General features: G+C 38.7%; 1 protein-coding gene across 1 annotated transcript in view; it reads left to right on the top strand.

The window, feature by feature from the left end:
* The window catches only part of RSBN1L (round spermatid basic protein 1 like), a 98,946-nt gene extending 90,106 nt beyond the window's left edge, over positions 1–8,840 (top strand). The window contains exons 7-8 of the mRNA XM_032761245.2: positions 4,139–4,247; positions 4,331–8,840. Coding sequence (XP_032617136.1) covers positions 4,139–4,247; positions 4,331–4,969 — 748 coding nt within the window. The 3' untranslated portion in view covers positions 4,970–8,840. The remainder of the gene's footprint in view (positions 1–4,138; positions 4,248–4,330) is intronic.
* Positions 8,841–17,310: the final 8,470 nt, after the last annotated feature.

Below are 17,310 nucleotides of genomic sequence, written 5' to 3'. Positions count from 1 at the left end.
CAAAAAAAAAAAAAATAATAATAATTTTGCTTGCTTAGATTTTTGTTTTCCAAAATCGAGTATTGTTTGGGTATGAAATGTGAGTTGGAATATGCTATTTTGCTTATTAGAGCCATTTAAAAAAATTTTTTTTTTCTTTTTTTTTTTTTTTTTTGTTTTTTTTTCTTTTTTATTATACTTTAGGGTTTTAGGGTACATGTGCACAATGTGACAATGTGCAGGTTTGTTACATATGTATCCATGTGCCATGTTGATTTCCTGCACCCATTAACTCGTCCTTTAGCATTAGGTGTATCTCCTAATGCTGTCCCTCCCCACTCCCCCCACCCCACAACAGTCCCCGGAGTGTGATGTTCCCCTTCCTGTGTCCATGAGTTCTCATTGTTCAATTCCCACCTATGAGTGAGAACATGCGGTGTTTGGTTTTTTGTCCTTGCGATAGTTTACTGAGAATGATGTTTTCCAGTTTACTTCATGTCTAAAACACCAAAAGCAATGGCAACAAAAGCCAAAATCGACAAATGGGATCTCATTAAACTAAAGAGCTTCTGCACAGCAAAAGAAACTATCATCAGAGTGAACAGGCAACCTACAGAATGGGAGAAAATTTTTGCAACCTACTCATCTGACAAAGGGCTAATATCCAGAATCTACAATGAACTCAAACAAAAATTTTTTTTTTCTTTAAGAGATAGGGCCTCACTCTGTTGCCCAGGCTATAGTTCAGTGGTGCTGTCATGGCTCACAGCAGCCTTGACCACCCAGGCTCAAGCAAGCCTCCTGCCTCAGCCTCCTGAGTAGCTAGGACTACAGCCACACACCACCACATCCAGTGAATATTTATTTATTTTTACATTCTGTTTATTACTGTTCCTTGCAGAGCAGGACTAACTCATAGGCAGTGTGTCCAGAGTTGGCCTATTTTAAAATTTTTTGTAGAGACAAGGTCTTGCTCTGTTGCCCAGGCTGGGATCTCAAAGTGCTAGGATTACAGGTGCGAAACACTGCACCTGGCCTTATTAGAGCAGTTTAATTTTTTTAAAAAAGTAGAAACAGGCCAGGTGCAGTGGCTCATGCCAGTAATCCCAGCACTTTGGAGGCCGAGGCAGGTAGATCACTTGAAGTTAGGAGTTCAAGACCAGCCTGGCCAACATGGTGAAACCTTGCCTCTCCCAAAAATACAAAAATTAGCTGGGCATGCATGCCTATAACGCCAGCTATTTGGGAGGCTGAGGCACAAGAATTGCTTGAACCTGGGAGGTGGAGGTTGCAGTGAGCCGAGATCATGCTGTATTTCACAAATTTTGCTATTGCATTTTCATTTCAGTTCAGGATATCTCTAATTCCTGTTTGATTTATTTTTTAACCCACGGGTTATCGAGAAGTGTTGTTTAGTTTCCAATATTTGGCGATTTTTTTTCCAGATTTTTGTTTTGGTGTTTTTCATTTCTAATTTAATTTCTTGTGGTCAGGGAACATATTCTGTATGATTTTAGTGCTTCTAAATTTCTTGGGGTTTGTTTTATGGACCATCTTGATGAATTTTTATATGTCCACTTTAAAAAAATGTGTATTTTGGCTAGGCGCGGTGGCTAACAGCTGTAATCTCAGCATTTTGGGAGGCCAAGGTGGGCGGATCACCTGAGGTCAGGAGTTCCAGACCAGCCTGGGCAACATGGTGAAACCCCATCTGTACGAAAAATACAAAAATTAGCTGGGTGTGGTGGCGCACGCATGTAATCCCATCTCCTCGGGAGGCTGAGGCACAAGAATCGCTTAAACCTAGGAGGTGAAGGTTGCAGTGAGCTAAGATTGCACCACTGCACTCCAGCCTGGGCAATTGACGTGAGACTCTGTCTCAAAAAAAAAAAAAAGTGTATTTTTCTGTTGTTTGGGATGTAGTGCTCTATAAATTAAGAACAATTAAGTCAACTTTGTTGATAGTGAATGTAGTTCACTTCTTTTATATTCTCACTTATTTTTGTCTACTTGTTAATTTGCAACTTTAATATTGGATTTGCCTATTTTTCCTGTCAGTTTTTCTAGTTTTTGCTCTATTTTTTCTTTTGTGACAGCTTTATCAAGCCATGATCACATATCATACAATTCACCCCTTTAAAGTGTACAGTTGAATAGTTTTTAGTATATTCACAGAGTTGTGCAACCACCACCAAAATGATAGAACATTTTCATCACCTCAAAAAGGAACTACACGTTTTAGCCATCACCTCCCCAATCCTCCATTCTCCATCCTCCCAGCCCTAGGCAAGCACTAATTTACTTTCTGTCTATAGGTATATGTGTATCCTTAACATCTAATATAAATGGAATCACATAACGTGGTCTTTTGTGATTAGCTTCTTTCACTTAGCATAGTGTTTTGAAGGTCGTTCCATATAGTTTGAAGCTATGTTCTTAGACAAGTACACATTTAGGATTGTTATTCTTGATGAATTGACCGCTTTTTTCATTATAAAGTGCCCTTTTTATCCTTGGTAATATTCCTTGTCCTGAAACTTTGTTAATATAGCCAATTCAGCCTTCTTATGATTTGTATTTACATGCTGTATCTTTTCCCATTCATTTTTCTTTTAACTTATCTGTATATATTATTGTTACATGTAGATAGATATCATATAGTTGGGTCTTACTTTTTTTTAACCCAGTGACAATCTCTGTCTTTTAATTGGAGTATTTAGATTATTTATATTTAATAGAAATGTTAGTAAATTTGGTTTTAAATTTATGATCTTGCTTTTTCCAATTTGCTTGTTTATTCTTTATTCTTTTGTTTCCCTTTTTCTTGTCATTTTTAAGCATTCCCTTTTACCTCCATGATTTGGTTAGTAGCTTGTAGCTCTGTGGGTTTTTTTTTATTATTTCATTGTTGTCAACTTACCACAATCTACCTTCAAATAATATGAGACTTCTTTGTGTAATGCGTAAGAACCTTTCAATAGTATACTTCCATTTATTCCCTCCCCCCTCACGTTTCTGGCCTTTGTGCTAATTGTCATGTATTTTACTTGTACATATGCTATAAACCACATGATGTATGTTATTTTGCCTTAAATAATCATTTCTAAAGAGATCTCTTTAAATGAGAATAAAACCTCTTTCATATTTATCATTAGGTGTGCTGTACATTCCTTTTCCTAGATCTACATTTTCATTTAAGTATCATTTTCCTTCAGCCTGAAGAAATTCCTTTAGCAGTCTTTGTTATGCTGTTTTCCCGGTGACAGATTCTCTCAGCTTTTATTTGAACATGTTTTTATTTCACATTTTTGGAGGATATTTTTGGTGGATACAGAATTCTAGATTGACTTTTTCTTCTAATACTTTAAAAGTAGTCCATTCTCTTCAGGCTTGCATTGTCTTTGATAAGTCTATGATCATTCTTATCCTGCTTTCTCTGTATATAATGTATTACATGATTCTCAGATTTTCTCTTTTATCACTGGTTTTTAGAAATTTAGTTATGATTTGCCTTCATATGATTTTCTTTATGTTGTTTGGAATTTTATTCCAAAATCCATTTTTTAGCATCTCTGTAAAAATGTATTTATATATTCCTAATTAATTGAAGAATTTGAGAATTTTTTAGAATTATATTTAAAGGCATGAGTAACCTCAGCAAACACCAAGTTTATTAGTACCTTTCTAATGAAGTCTCTTAATTTATAAAGTTATTTAAGAGTTTTATGCATCAGTATAGTTATATGTATCTTCTATGGAAAGAAAATACTCCCTTTTCCTCATATTTACTTCTAATTTTTATGTAGTGTTTTCAACTTTAGCACTTAAATTTATGAAGTATTGATCTTATTCTTCAAATAGAACACTTAATTTTCTTGGTTTGTATAATTTACCAATTCAGATCATTTCAATTTTCCAAACTCTTGTGACAAGTATTTATATAAAAATGAAGTCAGGTTTTAATCTGTGTCTAGGTTGAAAGTCACGATGTTGGCCCTTTCTTTAAATATGTGAAATGGCTTTCCAATTAACAGTTTAACTTTATTAAGGGGACAGTACTATGGTATTGACCATAAATTATTTTTGCTTTGAGTTTAATAAGGACTCAAAAGAGTGAAGCATTTATGGCAGATTCTTGTTATCTCATTTTCTTTTTTAGGCCTGATCAACCCCGTATAACCAAAGATGTAATTTGTTTTCATGCTGAAGATTTCTTAGAAGTAGTTCAACGAATGCAGTTAGATTTACATGAACCTCCACTGTCCCAGGTATTTTTAATACACTTACTGTCTTTGGTTTAGTTTTTATTATGAAGAGACTTATTTGTATTTCTTGTTTTATTATTTTTTAGTGTGTCCAATGGGTTGATGATGCAAAACTGAATCAACTGAGGAGGGAAGGCATTCGCTATGCCAGGATTCAGCTGTATGATAATGACATTTATTTTATTCCAAGGAATGTTGTTCATCAGTTCAAGACAGTTTCAGCTGTATGCAGTTTAGCATGGCATATTCGGCTCAAATTATATCACTCAGAGGAGGACACTTCTCAGAATACAGCTACTCATGAAACAGGCACATCATCAGATTCCACATCATCTGTTCTTGGACCTCACACTGACAACATGATTTGTGCTGTAAGCAAAGCCTCCTTGGATTCTGTTTTTTCAGATAAACTTCATTCTAAATATGAATTACAGCAGATTAAACATGAACCTATTGCATCTGTAAGAATCAAGGAAGAACCTGTGAATGTTAATATTCCTGAAAAGACTAGAGCACTGAATAATATGGATGGCAAGAATGTTAAAGCAAAATTGGATCATGTTCAATTTACAGAATTTAAGATTGACATGGATTCTAAATTTGAAAATAGCAACAAAGATTTAAAGGAAGAGTTGTGCCCTGGAAATCTAAGTCTAGTTGATACAAGGCAACACAGTTCAGCACATTCAAATCAAGATAAAAAAGACGATGACATTTTGTGCTAAATTTGCATATACCATCTAAAATCCTTTTTTAAAAAAATTTAATAATGTAATAAAGATTCATGAATTCTGAAAGCAAGCCAAGGACTTGCTCCTATGTCTGTTACAAAACATAGTTTATGTAGCTTTGTAACATTCCTCAGTGCCTGTCCATAACTGTGAAGTATTAAGCACTTAGGGCCAGATGCACTGTAAACATTGCAGGTTTAAACATAAAGAAGTCTTTAAAAAAAAAATCATTTACGTTGGAATTTTAGGTTTTAGAATAGAGCTGACATTAACATATATATATATATAAATATATATATATTTTGTAATATGAGCCAGAATTCTTTTTCAACAATTTAAAGCTTTTCCATAGAGCTTATTTATATCCTTTTTTTCATTTTAAATGTGTCAGCACTGTAGTGTAAATAGCTTTTAAATATCTTTTTAGTGTGATTTATACTGAAATGTGAGCCACTTAATAAAGGTTCATATTAATAAATATGTTTTCTGTTGAGTCTGTAAAGACACACTGACAATTCATTTAAGTCATTTGTTTGATATGATTTTCTGCTGGTATATCCATTTAGTGTGGTATTGTAGTGCAAATGTACGTAATTCAAATCTAGTAAATATTTAAGTTCCCCACACTATGCAGGCTTTTTTTTTTTTTTTTTTTTTTTTTTTTGATACGGAGTTTCATTCTGTCACCAGGCTGGAGTTCAGTGGCGCGATCTTGGCTCACTGCAACATTTGCCTCTCGGGTTCAAGTGATTCTCCTGCCTCAGCCTCCTGAGTAGCTGGGACTACAGGCGCGCACCACGACACCCAGCTAATTTTTGGATTTTTAGTAGAGATGGGGTTTCATCATGTTGGCCAAGATGGCCTTGATCTCTTGACCTCATGATCCACCCACCTTGGCCTCCCAAAGTGCTGGGATTGCAGGCGTGAGCCACAGTGCCCAGCCTGTGCAGGCATTTTTAGCAACCAAGACTCAGTTAAGAAAGTGTGCGTCTGTGTGTGTGTGAATGTGTATATATATATATCATATATTGCATAATTTTCTTAAATTGCTGAATAAGATGAATATGTGAAATTCCTTAGCCCTTCTCCCCGGAATACATTGAAAAAAGTTTTATATTAAACTATTAAGAAAGCAGTTTAGGTAATAGAAACAGTTTTAGAAAGTTGGGAGAAACAAGGTATGTTAATGATAACAAAGGCTTCTAACTAGTAAAGTTACGTGGCCAGATTACATAGCCTACCATAGATTTTTTTTGTTGTGTATGGGATGATAAGAAGTTTAGAGAATTTTCTTACTTGTAAGTACCTTTACTAAGTAATAGCTAAGTATAAAATCTTTAGTTACAGAAAGCTTAATTGTGAGCATTTAAAATCCTTTTACATTTTTCTTGCAGAATGGGAGAAAAATATGGCAAATATAGAACTAAAATAAGGGCAATGACAATGACTCAACTGCCATATAGAGATATAACTAACAAAATACTTTGTGGTACCTCATCTCTCTCAGGATCCCCTCCCAACCCTAGCAAGGCAAACAACTTGGAGTACTTCCTTTTCAAAAGAAGTTCTAGAAATTAAATTGAGGTAGGAGACAGATTGACAGTGCCTAACTAAAGATGAGTAAAACAGATCTCTTTAATGATAGACCCACTATTTGACACTGCTTCCACTATTGTAATTAAAAGTCAGACAGAAGTCTTTGATGTATGTGTTGCTATAAGAAACTCTGCTCATTGCAAATCTATTTTGTTTGTTTTTGGTATTATTCTGGGCACATACTTTGGTTGATGACTTTCAATTGGGGTTCTTTATGCTGCCTTTTGGGTTACTGTTGGTATTTCCATTTCTGGCTTAATTTATGGTAACCATCAAAACTGCTTATATTTCTGGTTAGGGCGAAGCCATTTAGGAAGAAGCATTTCACCAGGACAAGTAAAAGTTAATTGCAGCAATGATGTCAGTTTTGGCCTCTAGTTTAATAAAAGGATAGGCAAATATAGGAAATCTTCATGGTTTGTAGGAAATCAGTGTTTGCAACAGAGGAAGTTTCATGGGATAGGGAAAGTATAAATCAAGATAGTAAGGGTTTTGTTTTATATGTCATTGTCTTACCGTGCTCCCCACCTATTTAATCTGTTTTAAGCTAAATTTATGGATTTGCACCTACCTTTTCGAGTGACAAAAGTTCTTAACAAACCAGTTTTGAGAAATAAGAAGGGATGTGGTTAAAATGGTTTTCTGTTTCTCTTTAAAGTTGAAGAATGATATATTTAACAAGAGATGTGTTTTATTTCCAGTTTTCCAGTAGCATATCTACATGGATGCATTGAGGTCATACTGTGAGAAAATGTCTTTAGGGTATCCCTCCAAAATATGAGCCTTAAACTTTTTAACTTAAAGGAAGGCATATCTAAAAACAACCATAGTGGTTGCTTTTAGGTATAGTTTCCTGTATAACCTATAGTCAGACTTATCTGTAATATGAAAATTTAATTGTGTTAAAAATGCATACATTGGCCGGGTACAGTGGCTCATGCCTGTAATCCCAGCACTTAGGGAGGCCGAGGCGGGTGGATCACGAGGTCAGGAGTTTGAGACCAGTCTGGCCAACATGGTGAAACCCCGTCTCTACTAAAAATACAAAAAAAATTAGCTGGGTGTGGTGGCGTGCGCCTGTAATCCCAGCTACTCGGGAGGCTGAGGCAGAGGAATTGCTTGAACTGGGGAGGTGAAGGTTGCAGTGAGCCGAGATCGTGCCACTGCCCTCCAGCCTGGGCGACAGAGTGAGACTCTGTCTCAAAAAAAATAAATAAATAAATAAAAATGCATACATCTCTGAAGGTAAAGTATATATATATAAATCAGTGGGCTCAAGATTTGCAGGTACAGCCTTGTTATTGCCTTCAATAATGCTTACGTTCCTTGTCTTATGGGTTATAATTTTCAAATCCTCTTCAGATACAACCTGAGAACTTGTTGACTACCTTTGTTACATGCAAAACTTTTCTATTTTAATATTGCATTATATTAATGGTTTTGTAGTTAGTACATTCCAGTTCTTTATCTAAATACAAGCTTTTTGCTTTTATTTCCGGTTTCTTGGACCAGAACAATAAAGTACGTAAGACATAGTTTCTATATGGTCATATACTATATAGAATAAAGAATTGTTATGTAAATTATTAAATGGGTATATAGACCTTTACATAAAAACTAAGGTACCTCAGTGGAATCTGCTATAGTGCTTCCCCCTCCCTACCCCTCCATTTTGTTTATAACCTTTTAGCTATCTAAATAATACATATTCCATACTCAGGTTAGCTGGTTAGCTAGCAAAAGAATTAACATTTGTGATATTTACTTGCAAACTTTACTGAAGCCATATTCATTATCTTCCTTGTCACCAAGGCTGTTGACCTTAAATAAACATTAAGTTGATTTTGCACAACACTGTATATGTGTGTGTGCATGTGCCTGTTTCTGTGTGTGTATGTTTGTGGGAAATAATTATGTTTGTTTCCACATGTATTCATTTTTAATGCATTCTGTAACTTTTCTTGAGTGGTGGTCATTGAGGGTTGGGAAGATTTTATTTTTTAAGTTGTTGTTAAGGTATTTCATTAGTGTTCCTGAGTGTAAAACAGTTTTTTCCCAAATACTTATGGCAGATAAGAGCATTTTTGTAAATAATAAATTAGCACCGTTTGGGTAAATTTGCATTATTTTTTGGACAGGTTCATTGTCATGTAAAAAATATCTCAAAATTCATTTTACATTTAGCAAAGGTGCAACATTTGTTTTTGGAGTTTGAGAGATACTTTCCTTGTCTTCCATCTTTCAATAAATACTAAAATTGATAACCACAGTCTTTTTACTTTTGTAATTATTTTCTTAAAATTGACTTTTAATCTTGTCAACTTTAAAAGTTCTTTTCTGTCTTCAGTAGAAACCATAAAATCTTGAATTGATTCCAATTTGAAAATTTTTTTTACTCTTAAAGCTAATTATCAAAAGTTGACTTACGCCAACAGAGACAGATATTGAGGATTATCTTAAGGTCACTAAACTAGGTATGGGCGCTGCGAATGGTATGATAAATACCTCTCTTGTCCCACTAGACATAACAATTTCTGTCCCAGGAAGGGAAGACAAAAGTGCCATTCTTTTCAAAATACTTTTAGGCTGCTAAAACATGATGGGTTTTAGGTGTGGTAGAATAGATCTCACTCTCTTACTTGATGTAACTACATTTATATGTAAACAAAATTTTACTGATTTTAGACTGCATTGCCTGTTTTAGGAAAGAGTTATGTTTGAGGTTTGGCACTGACAGTACACTTCAGATATGATAATTAAGAGGACAACTCAGGAGAGCTTGTAAGTCCTTTTGCCTTCTGTCCTGGCTTTTCTTTTCTTTCTGTAACCCAGTACATACTACAGATGGAAATGATTGCTTTTTAGAACGTCAGGCACACACAGCCTAAAAACAAAGGTGTCTTTTCCTTGTAGCTTTATAGGCGTTGTATACCAGTCATATCTCTGCTGAGAGAGCAGGGAAAGGAGGAGAAAACATCCTGCATTTCAGGTCATCTTCCCTTCCAGCTCTTCTTGGACTTCAGACTCAATCAGGGAATATGAATGAGCTGAGAACAAAATATGGGCTGGGCGAGTAGAATTTATGTTAACTAGAAATTAAAATTTATAACTTGGATGTTTTATTACTATGATCTGCCTACTAAGAACTGCACTGTGAACATGTGAGAACTCTGGATCATTCTGTACATTTTGAAATTCAAAACTTACGCATCTATGTTGTTAGAATGTTAAATCTACACTTTAAAGTTCATTGCTGTTGTACTACTTAAGACTACTTAGCCGGGCGCGGTGGCTCACACCTGTAATCCCAGCACTTTGGGAGGCCGAGGCGGGTGGATCACGAGGTCAGGAGATCGAGACCATCCTGGCTAACACAGTGAAACCCCGTCTCTACTAAAAAATACAAAAAATTAGCTGGGCATGGTGGTGGGTGCCTGTAGTCCCAGCTACTCGGGAGACTGAGGCAGGAGAATGGCCTGAACCCAGGAGGCAGAGCTTGCAGTGAGCAGATATTGCGCCACTGCACTCCAGCCTGGGTGACAGAGACTCTGTCTCAAAAAAAAAAAATGACCACTAAGTGTGCAGACTCAGAGGCAAATTAATATTATAGTCGCACAACCTGGCCAACATGGCAAAACCCCGTCTCTACTAAAAATATAAAAATTAGACAGGTGTGGTGACACACACCTGTAGTCCCAAGCTACTCGGGAGGCTGAGGCAGGAGAATCGCTTGAACCCAGGAGGCAGAGGTTGCAGTGAGCCGAGATTGTGCCATTGCACTCCAGCCTGGGTGACAGAGCAAGACTCAGTCTCAAAACAATATTATAGTCAGAAATGTTGTGTAATACAGTGTTGAGAAACTTACTTGGACAGACAGTTTGATCCTTCTGCCCCGCCAACCCAAAGTTTTTTCTTGAAATTTTATTTGTCAACTAAGCCAGATTTTTACCTGAAACATCTCAAATCTGTCGTTTTTAAAAATACCTTTATCTTGGCCGGGCGCGGTGGCTCACACTTGCAATTCCAGCACTTTGGGAGGCCGAGGCGGGCGGATCCCGAGGTCAGGAGATCGAGACCACGGTGAAACCCTGTCTCTACTAAAAATACAAAAAATCAGCCGGGCGTGGTGGCGGGTGCCTGTAGTCCCAGCTGCTCGGAGAGGCTGAGGCAGGAGAATGGCGTGAACCCGGGAGGCGGAGCTTGCAGTGAGCCGAGATTGCGCCACTGCACTCCAGCCTGGGCGACAGAGCGAGACTCCGTCTCAAAAAAAAAAACAAAAAAACCTTTATCTTAAATCTGGCTTTTGTTAATGCTCTTGTTCCATCTTTCTTCCTAAGTTCTTGGAAATTTCTGTTTGCCTTCACTTCCTCATCTTCCATTTACTCCTCATTTCACTACAGTTTGATTTAAATCCTCACATGTATGCTGAAATGGTTTTCTCAAAGGTTACCTTTTGGCTGCCAAATCCAGTGGCTGCTCTTCTTAGTATTTCTGTTTGACCCTTGCAGCACTATCATTTTACTCCTAAAACTCCTTATGACCTGTTCTTTTCATGTTGTTTTTCAGTTTCTTTGGAGGGATTCTTTTGCCTGTCTGCCACTATTTAAGGCAGTCTCCATGGTCTTTCCTTTAGGCCTCTACAGTCTGTCCCTGAGCTACCTTCATGATCCCACAACTTGAGACAGCCTGGTTTTTCACTTTGGTTCTAATGATCCATATGGTCAAATCTAAATTCTTTTTTGCTTTGCCCTCAAGCATTAGCTGTTTCTTTCTTCCCAATTTGGTTATTGTCATCACTGTCTTCCTTCATAATCACCTTATAGTAATTTGATTTTTCTCTTTTCCTGTGTCCTTTTGTTTTGTTTTGTTTTTTGAGACAGAGTGTTGCCCAGGCTAGAGTGCACTGACATGATCTTGGCTCACTGCAACCCCTGCCTCCTGGGTTAAAGTGATTCTTGTGCCTTAGCCTCCTGAATAGCTGACATTACAGGTATGCACCACCACACCCAGCTAATTTTTGTATTTTTAGTAGAGATGGGGTTTTGCCATATTGGCCAGGCTGGTTTCGAACTCCTGACCTCAAGTGATCTGCCCGCCTTAGCCTCCCCAAGTGTCAAAATTACAGGCGTAAGCCACCGTGCCTGGTTCCTGTGTCTAATTTGTTATGAGATTGAGTCAGTCCCAGAAGTACTTAAAATTCATCTATTGCTCTTGTCACATCACAGTTATAGTAGATGTTCATCTCACCTGGATTCAAAATACCCTAAAGTGTTCTAGTCCTGTGCCCTTTCCCTCTTTATCCCATTCCATTCGTTGTGTTACCAACAGATTAACCTTTCTAAAATATAGAATTATTACTCTTCTTTGTAGAAGTACTCCTTGGCTTCTCCTTTGCTAAAGAATAAAGGTCAAATGCTTAGCATAGCACTGAAGAGCCTTTATTATCGGCCCTCCCTTTCCAGCTTGATGTAACACAATTTCTTCTATTTGATGTGACCAATTTTCCACTTTACCAGATGGCAGTAATTGCCATTTCCTTTGTGAACTTTTAAAATTCTTTGCCTTTGCTGGGGAAGTAAATATCTGGAATACAACATAGTGAAATCTTATTTCTCTTTTCAAAACTCAGACATCATCTCCTGTACTGCCTTTACAGCAGTGGTCCCCAACCTCTATGGCACCAGGGACTGGTTTTGTGGAAGACAGTTTTTCCACAGACAGGGGTTGGGTGGGGGATGGTTTCAGGATGAAACTGTTCCACCTCAGATCATCAGGCATTAGGTTTTCAGGAGCATACAACCTAGATCTGAACTGCATGTGCAGTTCACAATAGGGTTTGCGCTCCTGTGAGAATCTGATGATGCCACTGATCTGATAGGAGGTGGAGCTCAGGTGGTAATGCCCACTTGAACCCCACTCACCTCCTGCTGTGTTGCCTGGTTCTTAACAGGCCACGGGCTGGGACCAGTCTATGGCCCAGGGGGTTGGGGACCCCTGCTTTACAGTGCAGGGTTTTATAGGCTTTACAGGGCACATCTCCAACTGTCCCCTCACCCAGTAGTTGGTATAGACCCAAATCTGTCTGCTGCCCTCTGCTCAGAGCATTAAATACACATATTAAGTACATGTTGGACTGTAGCTAAACTATGAGCTAGAAGTTAGGAATTTTATCACTTTGTATCCCCAACACCTAATATGTTGTATACTTGGTGTTCAATAAATACTTGAAGGAACATATTGTACAGTAGGGGTGGGAGAAATTAGGTAGGTTTCCTTTCTTTTTAAAGACAGTCTTGCTGTGTCACTCATGCTGGAGTGCAGTGGCACAATCATGGCTCAGTACAGCCTCAAACTCTTGGGCTCAGGTGATTCTCCTGCCTCATCCTCTTGAGTAGTTAGGACTACAGGTGCCCACCACCATGCTTGGCTAAATTTAAATTTTTATTTTGTAGAAACAGGATCTCGCTTGTTGCCCAGGCTGAACTTTAACTCCTGGCCTCAAGTGATCCTCCCACCTCTGTAGGTTTGTATAATTTAAAGTCAGTCTGACTTCAAATTTAATTCTAGGATTGCAACAGAAAGAAAAATGGAGACAAGTTAGATGAGAAGATATTATAAAGAAACCAAGTTTCTTGTACTGCAGTCTAACCAAAACTCTTATGGATAAAGTTTAAGAAGGTAACTATTAGATATCCAGGCCTGTTGGGCAGCTTGGAGAGAGTCAGTATTGTAGAAATAAACCTGTAAAACCTGTGAAACTTACCCAACAGTTTTCCTTCAACTGGTTTTTCTGGAGATACACTGAAAATTATTGCAAACTAAAGATAAATTTTTTAACTATTCCTAAAATGATTAAAATGGCAAATATAAGAAGCACTTTTTTTTTTTATTTTTTGAGACAGGTTCTCCCTCTTTGGCTAGAGTCACTTTATTTATCTTTTTGAGACAGAGCCTCAGGCAGGAGTGCAGTGGCACGATCTCAGCTCACTGCAGCCTCAACCTCCCAGGCTCAAGTGATCTCCCCAGCTCAGCCTCTTGAGTAGCTGGAACTACAGGTGCACGCCACCATGCTCAGCTAATTTTTATGTTTTATAGAGATGGTGTTTCACCATGTTGCCCAGACTGATCTTGAACTCCTGGGCTCAAGCATTCCTCCCGCCTCAGCCTCCCAAAGTGCTGGGATGACAGGCTTGAGCCACCATGCCTGGCTACATAAGAAGCACCTTGATATCTCAGAGTCTGAGGCAGAATTTCACATTTTTAAGTCTTAATTGGTAGATAAAGTCTGGTTATCAGACAGGCATTCTGTTTAAGCTTTTGTGGTTTTCCCTACTCATGTTAAAAAAATTCAAAAATTGAAAATACTGAAGATGACAACCTACTCTAGTTTTTTTCAGTCTATATCCATTCCACTGCAGGAATGGAAGAAGGACATAAAGGTTGCACATTTTCATACAGTTAGTCCTTCTGTAAAATCTGTAAAGTCACTTTATTATTTAGGAACAGGGTCCCACTTCGTTGCCCAGGCTCACTGCAACCTTGACTTCCCTGGCCTCATGTGACCCTCCCACTCCTCAGTCTCTCGAGTAGCTGGGACTACAGGTGTGCACCACCATGCCCCGCTAATTTTTAAATTTTTTGTAGAGATGGTGTTTCACCATGTTGCCCAGACTGTTCTTGAACTCCTGGGCTCAAGCATTCCTCCCACCTTAGCCTCCCAAAGTGCTGGGATTACAGGCATGAATCACTGCTCCCAGCCATGATATTTGACTGCGGGCATTTGTAGCAATATAGCTGAAGTTCATTAAAAGGGAATAAGGCTGGGCATGGTGGCTCACACCTGTAATCCCAGCACATTGGGAGGCCTAGGTGGGAGGATCACTTGAGCCCAGAAGTTTGAGACCAATGTGGGCCACACAGCGAGACTCCCATTTCTAAATAATAATAATAATAATAATAATAAAAACAGCCAGTCATTGTGGCACACCCCTGTAGTCCTAGCTACTCAAGAGGCTGAGGTGGGAGATGGCTTGAGCCCAGGAGCTCAAGGCTCAGTGAGCTATGATCAAGTCACTGCACTCCAGCCCGAGTGAAAGCGAGACCCTGGCTCAAAACAAAAACAAAAAACCCACCAAAACCACATTTGTATAACTTTGAGAAAATTACTTATGTGTTCTGTTAATTTGTGGTGAAAGTTAAGTGACAGAACATGCCAAATGTTTACTTAGCACATTGCCTGGCTTTACCTACTTTACATGTCAGCTTCTGCTTCTGGAATTAAAATAGTCAAAAGAATAGTTAAAAGAGTTCTGTGCTGGGTCACTCCAGTCATTTCACACCTTCCTCACTAATTATCTCTTCTTTGTATTCTTCTAATGTGGGGCAGAGGATAGGCATCTGTGAGGAGGAGTTTCATGAGGGGGTCAAGGCAAGGTATGGTGAAGGCAGGTGGGCATCAAAAACAATCGTCCTAGTTCACTGTTTTTCCTAAGCTGGCATTTCAAAATCATGTCTTATCACAGACTGCCTATTCTTGATACACTTGAATTACAAATTTGTGACTGTCATGTATAGATGATAGTGGTAGACAGGAAAAAAGGATAGATAGATGACAATTGCCTTATGGTGTAATACAGTATGACTGGCTGACTTGAATACAGGGCAATGCAAAATGAGAAACATGAAGTGTAAGGCAGGTCCCTCAGAAAAGCTTGTAACCCAGTGGTATCTTCAGGGTTTGATAACTGGTATCTTCCATTGATGTTTTTTATTTTTTCCTTTAACAGGAGACATATTTGTGGAAATAGCATTTGGAGTCCCACTCCTCCACTTATCTGTGACCATGGGCTAAAATTATTTATCTGGGCTTTAGTTTCTCCATCATTACAATGAAGAGATGTCCTATCCTTTTCCACCCTGTTCTAAAATTGTGTAACTTTTTTTTTTTTTTTTTTCTTTTTTGAGACAGAGTCTCACTCTGTCGCCCAGGCTGGAGTGCAGTGGCATGATCTCAGTTTACTGCAACCCTACCACCTCCTGGGTTCAAGTGAGTCTCCTGCCTCAGCCTCCCGAGTAGCTGGGATTACAGGTGTGCGCCATGACACTGGCTAATTTTTGTATTTTTAGTAGAGACAGGGTTTCACCATGTTGGCCAGGCTGGTTTCGAACTCCTGACCTCAAGTTACACCATGTTGCTCAGGTTTGTCTGGAACTCCTGGTCTTAAGTGATTCTCCCACCTTGGCCTCCCAGAGTGCTGGGATTATAAGTGAGAACCACCAAATCCAACCCTCTGCATCTTTTAATATTTATGCCACCAAGTATAAGGACACCAATAATACTTTGTGCTCACAGTGATGTTTACTGTGCAAACATGACCAATCAACATTAAGGAAAACTCCTTTGGTAGTTTGTGGCTTGTTTATATAACACTGAAAGGATTCTGATAATTTTCCTCTCACTAAAGAGAAATTAATTGATTTTCCTGATGACTCAGGTGCATAGTGATATGCCTGCCCTTGTATGAAGATGATTCTATGGTTTCCTCTCCTTTGGCTATCACTTCTATTCATTAGTCAATAGTTCCCTCTTATTTGCTGCACTGTGAAAAAGCAAAGTGGAAACCAGATGACCAAATTTATAAGGTTAATAACTTTTTTTCTTTTTCTGAGATGGACTCTTGCTCTGTTACCCAGGCTGGAGTATAGTGGCACGATCTCTGCTTACTGCAACCTCCACCTCCCGGGTTCAAGCAATTCTCCTGCCTCAGCCTCCTGAGTAGCTGGGATTATAGGTGCTGGCCACCACACCCAGCTAATTTTTGTATTTTTAGTAGAGACGAGGTTTCACCATGTTGGCCAGGCTGATGTCGAACTCCTGACCCTCGTGATCCACCCACCTCGGCCTCCCGAAGTGCTGGGATTACAGGCGTGAGCCACCACGTCCCGCAAGTTAATAACTTTTAAAATTGCAGTAAGCTTGAACCCAGGGATAGATCTCTACTTCTTGAAGCTTTGTACAAGTATTTTTCTTGGTGCTTGAAGGCTCTTTGTTCGTAGATTTGTGTTCATGTTTTACATGTTTGGTTGAGGCTACCATATCTGGTCCCTATGTTCATGAAATGTTACTAAGTTTTGGATCATTTGAATGTTTTTTTAAATTATTATTTTATTTTTTGAGAGAGAGTTTCACTCTTGTTGTCCAGGCTGGAGTGCCATGGTGCGATCTCGGCTCACTGCAACTGCTGCTTCCCAGGTTCAAGTGATTCTCCTGCCCCAGCCTCCTGAGCTGGTACTACAGGTGCCTGCCACCACACCTGGCTAATTTTTTGTATTTTTAGTAGAGACAGGGTTTTACCCTGTTGGCCAGGCTAGTCTCGAACTCCTGATCTCAGATGATCCACCTGCCTTGGCCTCCCAAAGTGCTGGGATTACAGGTGTGGGTGTGGGCCACCGCACTCAGCCTTTTTTTTTTTTTTTTTTTGAGACAGAGTCTCACTTTGTCACCCATGCTGGAGTGCAGTGGCATGATCATAGCTTACTGTAATCTTGAATTCCTGGGTTCAAGCGATCCTCCCACCTCAGCCTTCCATGTAGCTGGGACCACAGGCGTGAGCCACTGCACTCGGCCCCTTTGCATAGTTTCAAGTCCTATAAGAAGATATTTTGTGCACAGGTTGCTTTTACTCAGATTATTGATGACAAATCTTTTGCCCAAACCAGAGTAAGTTACATCCATGCTA

Source organism: Hylobates moloch, unplaced genomic scaffold (assembly GCF_009828535.3).
Source record: "Hylobates moloch isolate HMO894 unplaced genomic scaffold, HMol_V3 SCAFFOLD_1, whole genome shotgun sequence".
Classification (NCBI taxonomy): Eukaryota; Metazoa; Chordata; class Mammalia; order Primates; family Hylobatidae; genus Hylobates; species Hylobates moloch.
The sequence above is the reverse complement of the archived record's forward strand: the minus strand, read 5'-3'. Positions and strand labels throughout refer to the sequence as shown.